The sequence below is a fragment of the Phyllobates terribilis genome, unplaced genomic scaffold (genome assembly GCF_046119375.1).
Source record: "Phyllobates terribilis strain yellow unplaced genomic scaffold, ASM4611937v1 Scaffold_2__4_contigs__length_985480577, whole genome shotgun sequence".
Lineage (NCBI taxonomy): Eukaryota > Metazoa > Chordata > Amphibia > Anura > Dendrobatidae > Phyllobates > Phyllobates terribilis.
In genome coordinates, this window is record NW_027362762.1 from 127,581,324 (window position 1) to 127,594,365 (window position 13,042).

At 41.8% G+C, this 13,042-nt stretch overlaps 1 protein-coding gene across 2 annotated transcripts in view; it reads left to right on the forward strand.

Annotated features, from left to right (window-relative positions):
* Nucleotides 1-13,042, forward strand: part of COG6 (component of oligomeric golgi complex 6) — a 117,783-nt gene that overhangs the window by 52,102 nt on the left and 52,639 nt on the right. For both annotated transcript variants that reach the window (XR_012269145.1, XM_073662586.1), the window contains exons 8-11: nt 589-682; nt 10,495-10,623; nt 11,252-11,343; nt 12,949-13,013. Coding sequence is in view for 1 of the 2 variants with exons in the window: in XM_073662586.1 (XP_073518687.1) it covers nt 589-682; nt 10,495-10,623; nt 11,252-11,343; nt 12,949-13,013 (380 nt within the window). In the remaining variant the exon portion in view is untranslated. The remainder of the gene's footprint in view (nt 1-588; nt 683-10,494; nt 10,624-11,251; nt 11,344-12,948; nt 13,014-13,042) is intronic.

Here is a 13,042-nt window from a genome sequence, read left to right on the forward strand (position 1 = left end):
TTTTTTTGTCACCTTAAGGGACTTGAGCCTGCAATCATCTTAGTGCTTGTTCTATATACTGCAATACCAAATTACAGCAGTATATAGACAAAATTATGTTCTCCTACGACTCCAAACTACAGGTTTCATAGGAGGACAAAAATGTCAGCCGTGGGGGCCTTCAGTAGTCTCCCAGCCGGCATGACAATCCATCGTGTTCCCCCTTTTTCAATTTCACCATTTAAATCCCACGGTCAGTGATTTGACAGCAGCAACTACATCTTTATACAGCAGTGATCGGAGTGACGTTACATCTCACTATTTTGTGTGTCTAGAAGTAATGATGTCACATGAGTGATCGGCTGCAGGGTCAGGGGACTGGACTGGATGTCCTCTCTTCCTGTCCCGGCATGGATTACTGGCACGGCGGTGGATTTTAGCTGTAGGTATCCTTTCTAATGACCCCTTATTTTTGCAGTTTGTTTATTTTTTCACTTTTGGAGAGTTGGATATAAAACTGTCCAGACCCATTAATTACGATCTTCATAGTTTTGTACATTTATGGTGGATGTCGGCTCTTATAACATTTCATTCTATTGCTTTTGATAGATGAGTGCAGAACGTTGACCCAGGAATCGTGCGACATTTCTCCTATTCTGTCTCAGGCCATGGACGCTTTGCAAGATAGACCCGTCCTGTACAAGTGAGTAAATCTCTGATCTATAACCTTGTACAGCAGAAGCCTGTAGATGCTTGTTCACACTCACTCTGGCCTAGCGCAAGGCATAAAACATTAAAGGTCATTTATGTTATATTCTATGGGACGCTAAAGGGAGGCTCTTATCCCATTGACATTAAAAGAGAGACCTGCCCTAAACCGGAGCACCCCCTGGTGATTTCCATAGGTACTAATGACCACTGCGGTTCTGATATGTGAGGATCCCAGAGGTGAGACTGGCGTCTGTTAGACATTTATGGAATATCTTGTTCATATGTTATAGGTACTGAGGTTGGGAACAACCATTCAATCACCATCTGATAATGAGATTGCATATTGCCTGGATTTGCCATCCCTTCTGATTGTCCCATAATTGTCCGCTGATCATAGTGATGGCAAATCCAAGACATACGAGTTGGAATATCCATTTAGGAACTTGTATTTCTTGTCTAGCAATGAAAAATCTAATCTGCCAGGAGCCCATTGCTTACCCTTAAAATAATTTCTAGGTATATCCAATGTGAATGTGCACACATAACTATAGTGGCCACCGATTACATGGGCTACTTATCATATATACTGTTGGTGTGGACCTATGGTATATCTTTTATAAACCCCTTCCATCTCCTTGATGTATATATGATTCATGGAGTGGTTGTGGATGTATCACTGAAATCACTCCACCCACGACAGGTGCTGGCTGTGTTATACAGCCATAGCCCACCTCCAGGAGCTAACCACTTAAATGCCACTGTCAATCTCTAAAAGCGGCATGTAAGTGGCACAGTCTATGCGTGGCGTCTCCATAACCCTCTCCCCTCATGATGAGATCACAGGGTGATGACATGCTGAAGACCCCCGTTGTGCCTTGTTAGTGTTTTTAGGAGATTTTCTCTATTTACTGGTTAGACACAGACAGAGGTATGCCAAAAGATTTAGGGTACATTTATTGAGGTCACCGTGTCACTAGTGGGTGGTTTATTCACTTTTTGATCAAAAAATGTTACAGGGACTCTGTCAGCACAGAATGACCGACTGCACAAACCAAGTATAGGCGCTTGGTGTATCATGGCGGGCCAATCATTTTAAGGGGTTTTCCCATGAACAAAGTACATTTTAATTACTAGATCTTGGAATAATAATAAGTTCCACAATTGTATGTTTTAAATAAAATGTTCCTGTGCGGAGATAATCCTATAAATGTGCCCCTGCTGTGTACTGTGTAATGGCTGTGTCTGACCGTACAGGAACATGGTCTGATCATACCACATCTCCTGGGCAGGGGAGGAAGCAAAAAAACAGTATACAGACATTACAGCAGGGGATCACAGCTGATTCTTTCTGTGAGGTAAAACATTGCTGTGATCCCCTGCTGTAATGTCTGTATACTCTTTTACGTCCTCCCCTGCCCAGGAGCTGTGGTATGATCAGACCATGTTCCTGCACGGTCAGACACAGCCATTACACAGTACACAGCAGGGGCACATTTATAAGATTATCTCAGCACAGGAACATTTTATTTAAACACATCTTATTGTAGAAGTTATTATTCCATGATCTGTTGATGAAAATGTTGATAAAAAAACATGAGATACTTCGATAAAAGGACTCTGTCCGCACAAAATGACTGTTCAAACCAAGTACAGGCACTCAGTGCACCCTTGCTATAGCCAGTCATTTAATTGCACTAATTTTCCCTTTATCTCCACCCCCCCTCTATTTTGATTGACAGCCCTGGCTTTATAGAGCCAGAGAAAGAAGGAGATAGAAAACAAGGAGGTGAGAAGGTGCAATTAAATGTTTGGCCATACCAAGGGTGCACCGAGCGCCTGTACTTGGTTTGCACCGTCGTTCTGTGCTGACAGAGTCCTTTTAACTAAGTGTCTAATGTTTTTTACCTGTTTAGAGAACTTCATTGACCGCAGTGTGCTGATGCAGTGTATCTATGTGTTGTTCTTTACTGTCCTACTGAAGTATTGCTGCATATAGTGCAAGTCCATGTCAACTTTTAAAAATAGTACCATAATAAAACAAAAATTCAAATCGCTCCATTTTTCACCATCTTCAAATATAAAAAAATATGAAGTATCACTTCATCCTTTACATGTTTTGATCTATCAAAATATAAAACTATGTAACCCATAAAGTAAGTGCCATAAAGGAAAAAAAATCGTAATGACCTGGAAAATCATATTGCTAGGTCAGGTTTAGAGCACAATCAACGCCTTTGAAATTATACCCAAAAAAGGACACAATAGTGTTTTTTTTTTTTTTATTATTATTCCATTTTGCTGTACATTATATGGGAAAGTGAATGATTCCATTCAAAACTACAACTTGTCTTTTAGAAAACAAGCCCCAATACAGTAATCGTAACAGGAAAATAAAAAAAAATGATATGAAGGGGAGGTAAAAACGAAATTTGCAAAATTTGTCTGAGTCCTTAAAAATAATCTGTCCGTAGGATTTCAGCCCCCAAACTATTTATATGTGCATGTAGATCTTTCTCAGACAAGTTCAACAAAACCTTTACATGGCCAGTACGTTACTCGTTAAGGAAAAATCAGCGTTTGACTTGATATGCAAATAAGTCTAAAGAGCTACAGTAGATCTTAAGCCTCTGTCACTCCAGCTCTATTCGCCGCCTCCTGCTTGACCAACAACCTTTATGCTGTGTGACTTCAGGCAAAGGAGCAGTCAGTCAATTAGGAGGAGGCGGGGAATAGAGTTGGAGTGACAGAGGCTTCAGATCTACCATAGCTCTTCAGCCTCATTTGCATATCAATTCAAACACTGATTTTTTCAGTAATGGAGGGACGGACTGGCCATGTAGAGGTATTGCTGGACCTGTCTTTGAAAGAGCTACATGTGCATATAAATAGTGTAGGTGTGAAATCCTGCCGACAGATTCCCATAGGGGCATAATGTAAAAATACTGCAGTATTACATCTTCATGGTTTGCAGTAGGTCCCTGCGATTGTCATTTTTTCTTTTCTGGCTATATAATGCTTTTCTCCACTAGATGGCGGTAGCACTGTGTACCTTGGTGCGTGACATAAGAGTCTGTCCTTGTGGCGTAAGTTTAGAGCATCTGCAGAAGTGGGAATTTGCTTCAGCTGGTTTTCTTTTCCGACTTAAAGCAATTAACCATTTTCTGAAATTGCAGAAATATTTCACATGCATTTTGAGTTAATTTCTATTATACAAACATTTTGGTGGCATTAGATGGATGGAGCCAATGGTGGGCTCGTTAGCCATCTTTCACAACATTTCCTGGAAATCTCATCCATTGCTAAGCAGACAGCGGTGTATATTCATAATTATGTCTTGGAAAATCGGCCCAAGGGCAATATTTGAGAAGATTGTAATTAAAATGAATGCACTGATACCATCACATGCCGGGTATTACGCAGCCACAGAAATGTTTTCCTGGCCTTGAGTATCTTACATTTTGTTAATTGTCAGTACATGTTATAAATATTTCCTCCTCACATTCACCGCCACCTGATTTATAAAAATAGGCATGGGAATATCCACTGGCGTAAATATCCCTGATGTGGAGCATCGGCCTGGTGGCACTAACTTATTAAAGGAGAGCGACCAGAAATGGAGAAGATGCTTCACTGCACGTGAGAAAACGCTGATCCAGTAACTTACTTGTTCTTGGTACTTGATGTTACCCAGCAGAAACCTGCAGCTACTTTAGTTTATTGTCCCCATGATAACACTTCCTTTATTCGTTGATGATAGTTCATCATTGAAACTTTGAGTGAATTCAAAGAGTAACCTTTATTACACTTTTTATGTCATAAATCAATAATTCACATGAAAAAACTTTGTAATATATTTGATCAGAGAAATCTGTTTTCTATTTCTCCTCGACTGATATTTCATTCTCAATTCATGGATAAAATCTGTATTTTGGGAAGACAGACTTTCCTATTACTGAGATTGATGACAGTTGGTGCTTCTATGGGGGAGGGAGGAGCTAGAGGTAGACACAGATATTGTGCTGCAAGTTCTCCTGAAGATGCAACTACAGTTCTCCATATAACTTTGAGCACAAACTGTCATCTTCTATCTCAGTAATGGGAAAGTCTGTATTCCCTGAAGACAGCTTTTACCCTTTAATTGAGAATTTTGAGAATAAGCAATCAGTCCTGGTGGAGAAAGAAGCAGATTTCTCTGTTCAGATATATTACAAAGTTTCTTTTTTTTTCTGTCTTTTACTAATGCTTTATGATAAAAAACATTAACGCTATTGTTACTCTATAACTACTTATGGGTAGGGATGAGCATTCCCGTGGAAGTTCGGGTTCTGGTACTCGACCGAACTTCAGACCAGAACTATTCCCAAACTTGAACCTGAACCCGGACCCTATTGAAATGAATGGTGACCCAAACTTTGGAGCTGGAAAATCTCTCTCCTCTCTCCCCCTCTCGCCCTCTCCCCCCTTTTTCTCCCCTCACTCACGTTCCCCAGAACTCCAAACATTAAAACGGACTTGCGGGAGAAGTGCGTGTTCGGAGTTTAGCACCTGTGTCCTGTACGAACCCCGAACTTTACAGTTCGGATTCACTCATCTCTACTTATTGGACCTGCTATTGACTAAAAACATCTGGACAGTCCATGTATTACTCTGCAGTGACGTTCTAAAACGTCACTGCAGGGTAAACGGCTGCACGAACAGAGAGCTCATTGTGTCAGAAAAAGGTAAGCGTTGCATGGTCTGTAAGCTCCTCTCAAGCTAACTTATGACCACATCAAAGTTCAGGTCAACTTTGATGTGGTCTGTAGTCCTAAATCCACGCAGAGTTGTTCAGAATTAGACAGATGAGAGTTACAAACTTTCCGTTAGAATGAATCCACTGACGGATTTTTAGTTAAAGTAATTCTGAAGCCAGCAATGTGAGATCAACAGAAATTATAAAACCTGAACAGTACAAAAGTTTTTATAGACACTCAATGACAAAACAATATTTTTTTTGCCCAGAATACATGCATTTAAGTAAAAATAAATTCTTCAAAATGTGATTTTAAGAGGTGTTTTGACATTGACCAGCCAAAATATGATGTCACCAAGGATTTCTTTCTTCAAATTTATTCCACCTTATCGCCAGGGCCCAGACGTCACAAAATATCTTAATGGGAGTTTATTTTACTCCTCTGACAATGGACTTTGATTGCAAACTTTTCATGCCAAAAGGGAGATTTATCAAGCTAAATCCAGAATTCTGCTGCAAATTGTGACCAGAAACTTTTAGGGTGAACAGAAAGTGTTAAGGGCTGAGACCAGGGCCCTATTCATAAAACCCCTTTAACCAAAATGTTGGTGTAAAACTGTTTTGAAATGTTGCGAAGGTTTTACGCAAATTGTAGTTGTGCAAAAATTTCTTGCAACTTTTGTCGCCAACCTCTGATACATTTGTAAAGTTTTAAAAAATTTGGTGGAGCAAAGCCAGGAGGAGTGTGTGGCCAAGCATGGCAGACATTTTTCAGAATTTAAGCCATAAAAGTGATTGGACTACAGAAATGTACTCCAGTCTCTGACTGGCGCATGGCCACTGGAAGATGCACCAAATTCTTTTAACAGAATCTGTCCGGTTCAGACAATGCGATTTAACCTGTAGATATAGGGTTAATCTGCAGGATAATAGCGTTAGGAAGATCCCAGGCCTCTGTACTGAAGGTGCGGCACCTGGGAGAAAATGTACTTTATACTTCCCAGGAGCCGACGGATTTCAGTCATAGAGCGTACCATTGTGGCCTTAGTCACCGCTCACAGGACTGAGAGCGGCGGCCTGACACATTGACTGACAGCCTGCTCTGTGCTGATGCACTGTTGAGCGACCTGTCAGTCAAAGTGCTGGGGCGTGATTACAGTTGGCGTTCACATTGATGTGAACAGAGACACTACAGCCACTCGGGCACATCTGTATGTTTGAAAGCCGCCGGAATTAACTCAGATGATGGCAAAAAAACAGAAGCTTCCTAACACTTGACATCATCATATGGGCAATCCAGAATTGTTTAACGGCATAGGTAAGAGGAGGCATTCCCTCTCCTGTTCAGACACCACTATCATGGCCGATAGAGTTGGAGAGAATATATTTGCATGCTCCATTCTGATAAGAAGCGACAGACTGGAGAAGGTCATTGATTTATGTGAGACCGTTTTCTAGGCATGCTCTGTGATCTATGCAGAGGTCATTGTGCAGGGAGGAGGAAGAGATGAGCTGTGACCATCGGCTATTGTGAATGGTGGATCCTATGTTATCTTAGAGAGAGGACCGGTCAGCCTTATGATACTCTTAGTGGTCAGAGTGAAATCAGCAAGATTTTGGGATTATTTTAGATATACAGTACAGACCAAAAGTTTGGACACACCTTCTCATTTAAAGATTTTTCTGTATTTTCATGACTTTGAAAATTGTACATTCACACTGAAGGCATCAAAACTATGAATTAACACATGTGGAATTATATACTTATCAAAAAAGTGTGAAACAACTGAAAATATGTCTTATATTCTAGGTTCTTCAAAGTAGCCACCTTTTGCTTTGATGACGGCTTTGCACACTCTTGGCATTCTCTTGATGAGCTTCAAGAGGAAGTCACCGGAAATGGTCTTCACTTCACAGGTGGGCCCTGTCTGGTTTATTAAGTGGGATTTCTTGCCTTATAAATGGCAGTTGTGTTGTGCAGAAGTCTGGTGGATACACAGCTGATATTCCTACTGAATAGACTGTCAGAATTTGTATTATGGCAAGAAAAAAGCAGCTAAGTAAAGAAAAACGAGTGGCCATCATGCTTTAAAAAATTAAGGTCAGTCAGTCCGAAAAATTGGGCAAACTTTTAAAGTGTCCCCAAGTGCAGTTGCAAAAGCCATCAAGCGCTACAAAGAAACTGGCTCACATGAGGACCGCCCCAGGAAAGGAAGACCAAGAGTCACCTCTGCTTCTGAGGATAAGTTTATCCGAGTCACCAGCCTCAGAAATCGCAGGTTAACAGCAGCTCAGATTAGAGACCAGGTCAATGCCATACAGAGTTCTAGCAGCAGACACATCTCTACAACAACTGTTAAGAGGAGACTTTGTGCAGCAGGCCTTCATGGTAAAATAGCTGCTAGGAAACCACTGCTAAGGACAGGCGACAAGCAGAAGAGACTTGTTTGGGCTAAAGAACACAAGGAATGGACATTAGACCAGTGGAAATCTGTGCTTTGGTCTGATGAGTCCAAATTTGAGATCTTTGGTTCCAACCACCGTGTCTTTGTGCGACGCAGAAAAGGTGAACGGATGGACTCTACATGCCTGGTTCCCACCGTGAAGCATGGAGGAGGAGGTGTGATGGTGTGGGGGTGCTTTCCTGGTGACACTGTTGGGGATTTATTCAAAATTGAAGGCATACTGAACCAGCATGGCTACCACAGCATCTTGCAGCGGCATGCTATTCCATCTGGTTTGCGTTTAGTTGGACCATCATTTATTTTTCAACAGGACAGTGACCCCAAACACACCTCCAGGCTGTATAAGGGCTATTTGACCAAAAAGGAGAGTGATGGGGTGCTGCGCCAGATTACCTGGCCTCCACAGTCACCAGACCTGAACCCAATCGAGATGGTTTGGGGTGAGCTGGACCGCAGAGTGAAGGCAAAAGGGCCAACAAGTGCTAAGCATCTCTGGGAACCCCTTCAAGATTGTTGGAAGACCATTTCCGGTGACTACCTCTTGAAGCTCATCAAGAGAATGCCAAGAGTGTGCAAAGCAGTCATCAAAGCAAAAGGTGGCTACTTTGAAGAACCTAGAATATAAGACACATTTTCAGTTGTTTCACACTTTTTTGTTAAGTATATAATTCCACATGTGTTAATTCATAGTTTTGATGCCTTCAGTGTGAATGTACAATTTTCATAGTCATGAAAATACAGAAAAATCTTTAAATGAGAAGATGTGTCCAAACTTTTGGTCTGTACTGTTTATAAGAAAATAAAGGAAAAATCGCCCAAATGTATCTAAAGAGGTAATCTCTCAGTTCCTCATTGGGAGGTGAGAGGCGCTGATGACATTGCATTGATGGCCACTGACAGGTCTCAACACGGATGGCAGGAATTTAAACGTGCATAGCAGGAGACCTGCAGATATCTGGCAAGTGATTGCCAGTGCCACATCAGCAGTGTCACTCACCTCCTGATGTGGAAGTGAGAGCTCCTGAATGTGATTTTTTTGAGGACGCCTTCCCTTTAAGATGTATCCACTGAGTGCTGAGTGTTTATAGCAGCTCTGCGTCTTGAGACCAGTTCAATATGAAGATTGGATAAAGGACCCTGATTTTCTTATGCGGATCCACATGCGTGTAAGTGCTTCTCCCGATCAATAAGGGGCACTTACTAAATTGCAGAGTAACATTTTGAATGAAACATTTTAGCAATAATTTCATAGTAAACTGAAGAGATTTTTATTTTTTTATTTATTTTTTTCGTATTCGCGCACGGTCATAAAGTTGTCAGTTTTGCCTCCTCTACAAGCTATTTCTTCGATCAGTAAATTCCCCTCATTGGCTTCGCTGTAATTTTATCAACCTTAAAATTATTCATGGATTATGAAATGTGTGATTTGTTCCAGCGCTTAGTTACTTACAGCTGCTTCACCGCTGCCATCATTTTGGTTTTACTGAAAGTTCTCACCCACCACAATGGCCACTTGTGAACCTGATACTAAGAGAACAAGTGCAAAGTGCGGTTGGGGTAGAATGGACGGCTAACTGGTGGAATTACTAGGGAGATGATGGGAGTCATTCAGGCTGTCCTTGTTATGTAATAAAGGCACAAATGGATTTACTGTCGCTGCGTCTCATCCTCCTCCTTCGTCGATTTGAAAAACATATCTGTGTTTATTGTCATTTTCCACCGTACATAAAGAAACGCTGGGATTTTCAAAATTGGTGTAACTTCATGCCGGCTGACCTCCTGTGTTCATAGAAATTGGAGACATTTTGTTTAAAAGCTTTTTTTTTTTTTTTTTCCCCTCTTTCAAGGCCATTTTTAATAGACGAGTAAAGACCAATAAGCTACATTTGTGCTGTCACAATCATAAAAATGGTTAAAAATACATATCTAGTCATCTGCTATTTCATGTTTTATTCAAAGGGGTTGTCGCAAGATGAGCCCCCCATGCATGCTACATAGCTGTCTGCCGTATGATGGTTTGGCCGATCCGACCGCTATCTTATCCGACTCCCCCATACACCGGAGCGCACACTTTCTTTGCCGAGTTATCCTGTGCTCTCTATGAGAAGACACTACCAGAGTCATCAGATGGCCACAGCTTCTCCCCCTGACGGCAAAAAGATCGGCAGTCCAAAAGCTGAGATGGCATATCCTTATCTCACACAACAGTCATCTGTAAGGAGGCCCCATAAACATTAGACTGTTAGCCAAGTCTGTCAATATTGGCGGTCTGCCCCCTGTCAGTCTGTGTGTGGGGCCTATAGTTCTCTACAGTACGGGTGGTCATCAGTTTGGTTCTCTGGCATCTCAACCAGTTGAAAGCAGGTCCAGTGTCCCTCCGTGTGAATGAATGGGGGGGATGTCAATGTGTGTGCACAGGGTACTTGGAAGCCATGTCCTAATCGATGGAGGGTCCCGGCAGTCACTTTCTTTTCTCCTTTCTTTTGCTCATATTATATCAGTTTCTGCCAAATCGGTTTTTTTGTTAAAAAAAAGTTAAAGTCCTCAATAGATGGGGGAGTTTTATTACTAAATTGATTTGGGTTTTTCATTATTTTTGGCTGATAGGTACACACTGGATGAATTTGGAACAGCACGGAGGAGTGCAGTAGTCCGCGGCTTCATTGACGCCCTCACCAGAGGAGGGCCGGGGGGCACGCCACGTCCCATTGAGATGCACTCACATGATCCACTGAGGTAGTGTAGAAGTTTATGCCAAGTGAATAAAAGCATTGAATAACAATCGGTAAGGGTGGAAAACTTTTTTTTTTTTTTAAAGAAGATTTCTAGCATTTAAAAATCACTTTGACTCCAATTATTAAAAAGAAATCTTTAACTTTTCACTGTTTCTACATTTCCCTGACACCTCTCCTATATTCCTCTATGTCCCTCTCGGATCCAGCTGTCTCATATACAGGACAATAGTCCAGCTCACTCACAGCCGGGTGCACGGATCGCACTGTGTGTAATGGGAGAAAAACTAAGAAACCTCCAGCCCCCACCATCCAAATAAAATAATGGATGGCTTTACTGAATAATTCACAAAACAATATGATCAAAACGCAGAGTCTAGATGCACAGCCTCATGAAGAAGGATCAGAATTGATCTGAAATGCGTTGCATTTCTACATTCTTGTGTCTTGTTCATATTTTTGTAGATTATCCATTATTTTATTTGGATCGTGGGAGGTTTCTTTGTTTTCCACGTATAAAGGACAGACCATATGATATCCTGTATCGCTTATAATATCTATAGCGATTGATACCAACTTTGCAAAATGTCAACACGTGTTTTAATCACCGCTGGTTTGTATTTATTAATCAGGTATGTTGGGGATATGCTAGCCTGGCTACACCAAGCAACCGCATCTGAAAAAGAGCATCTGGAGTCTCTGTTAAAGCTGGTAAATATCCAAGGTGAGAGCTGACGTGGCGCATGCATCCTTCACTGGGGTTTCTCTGCTCTCATTTTAGAGGTTTCACACCGAGGATGAAAGGGTCCTCTAAATATATAGGTATTCTGAGCATAGACATTCATGGCTCCCCCTCCTATATCGGAGGCTATGGATGTCTGAATGGTGGCATACCCTTTGTTTTACTTTTTCAACCTGGGACCAGCAGGTTAGAGCTGGGCTCTCATGCTCCTGTTATAGAAACCGCCATGTGCACCTCTGCCTTTACATTGCCTACTATTATTTTTGTTTCCTTTGCTAACCCCTCCTTGTTCTCCACCCCATCCAGTCCTCTAAAATACATAATTTAGCTGCTTCCTCTACATGGTGACCGCTGACTGACCGGTTCTATGCAAAAGTGAATACGATTGGATTAAAGCACCACTTCAGCTTTTTTTTTTTTTTTTCCTGCTGGAGTGGTGTCACTAATCTAAGTTCCCTCTCCCTAGTATTATACTTACCAGCCGCCGTCTTCATCTGTTATCGGCACCGCTCATGTAGTCTTCTGCAGGTTGTGACCTGCCGGATCACTACAGTGTTTGTTGGACCAGTCAGATGTCACATCTCAATGTAAGTCTGAGAGCAAGAACGAGGCTCCCATAGACTTACACTGAGAGCTTGTGACCGTTGCCTCTGACTTCCGGTCAGTCGGAAGGTGCGGTCACAAGATGACAGAGCGGGACCAGTGTGGCACAGGGAAGAGCAGAAGATGGCAGGGAATTGACATTAGTGGTACCACTTCCAGTGTTGAATTAAAAATAACCCGCTGGGGTGCTTTAAAATCTTCACTAATCTGAGCTGCAATTTCCTCCTTATTTACTTGTTCAGGGATCTGCAAATCACCTAAGCCCCCATACATCTTTAGATGCCTGCAGACGAGCAATGTTTCAGCCAATCATTCACCTACGAACTATCTCGCCCGCCTCTAGCATACCCAGGAGTGCTAACTCTGACCAACGCTCCTGAATTCTCTATGAGCGAGCCACTGCCAGATCTCTCTGGCGGCAGCTTATCTCTAGAGAACAAAACGATCTGCAGTCTGAAATCAGACATGCTGGATCCCTAACTGCCCAGACAATCATCTGTCAGGCGCCCCCATAAACATGAGATTGTTGGCCTAACCCCTCGATATCAGCGGGTTTGGGCGACATTAGTATAATGTGTATGGGGGGGTTAGTTTTGTCTGCTACTTACATACAGCACTGAATCAAATATTCTTGAAAGATTATTTTATAAATTGGTAATGGATGAATAAAAAGAAAAGGAAACCTACTTGTATCTCGCTGCCTCCGTTATGCCTGTCCTTGCCTAGAAGCATGGCTTCTATAATGAGGAGTACATTGCCGTTCTCGCAGTTTGGTAGTTCTTCCATGCATGGTCCATCAGGTGGTAATACAGGCTGGAAAGATGTAAAAGATGTGTTTAGCAGAGGGGTGCACTTTTTTTGCATTTACAAATTCATTTTTAGCGCTTTCTAAGACAAGTCTCTATGCTTACTTTGTAAGATGAGGTATTTGCTGCTAGTTTTAGGTTTTTCACTTTTAACCAAATTTGGTCTTTTTATTTCCAGGAGTTGAAGACCATATCCAGGAGGTGGTAGGACACATCACTGAAGGAGTCTGCAGACCACTGAAGGTTATTATGTATCACTCTACTTTTCTTTT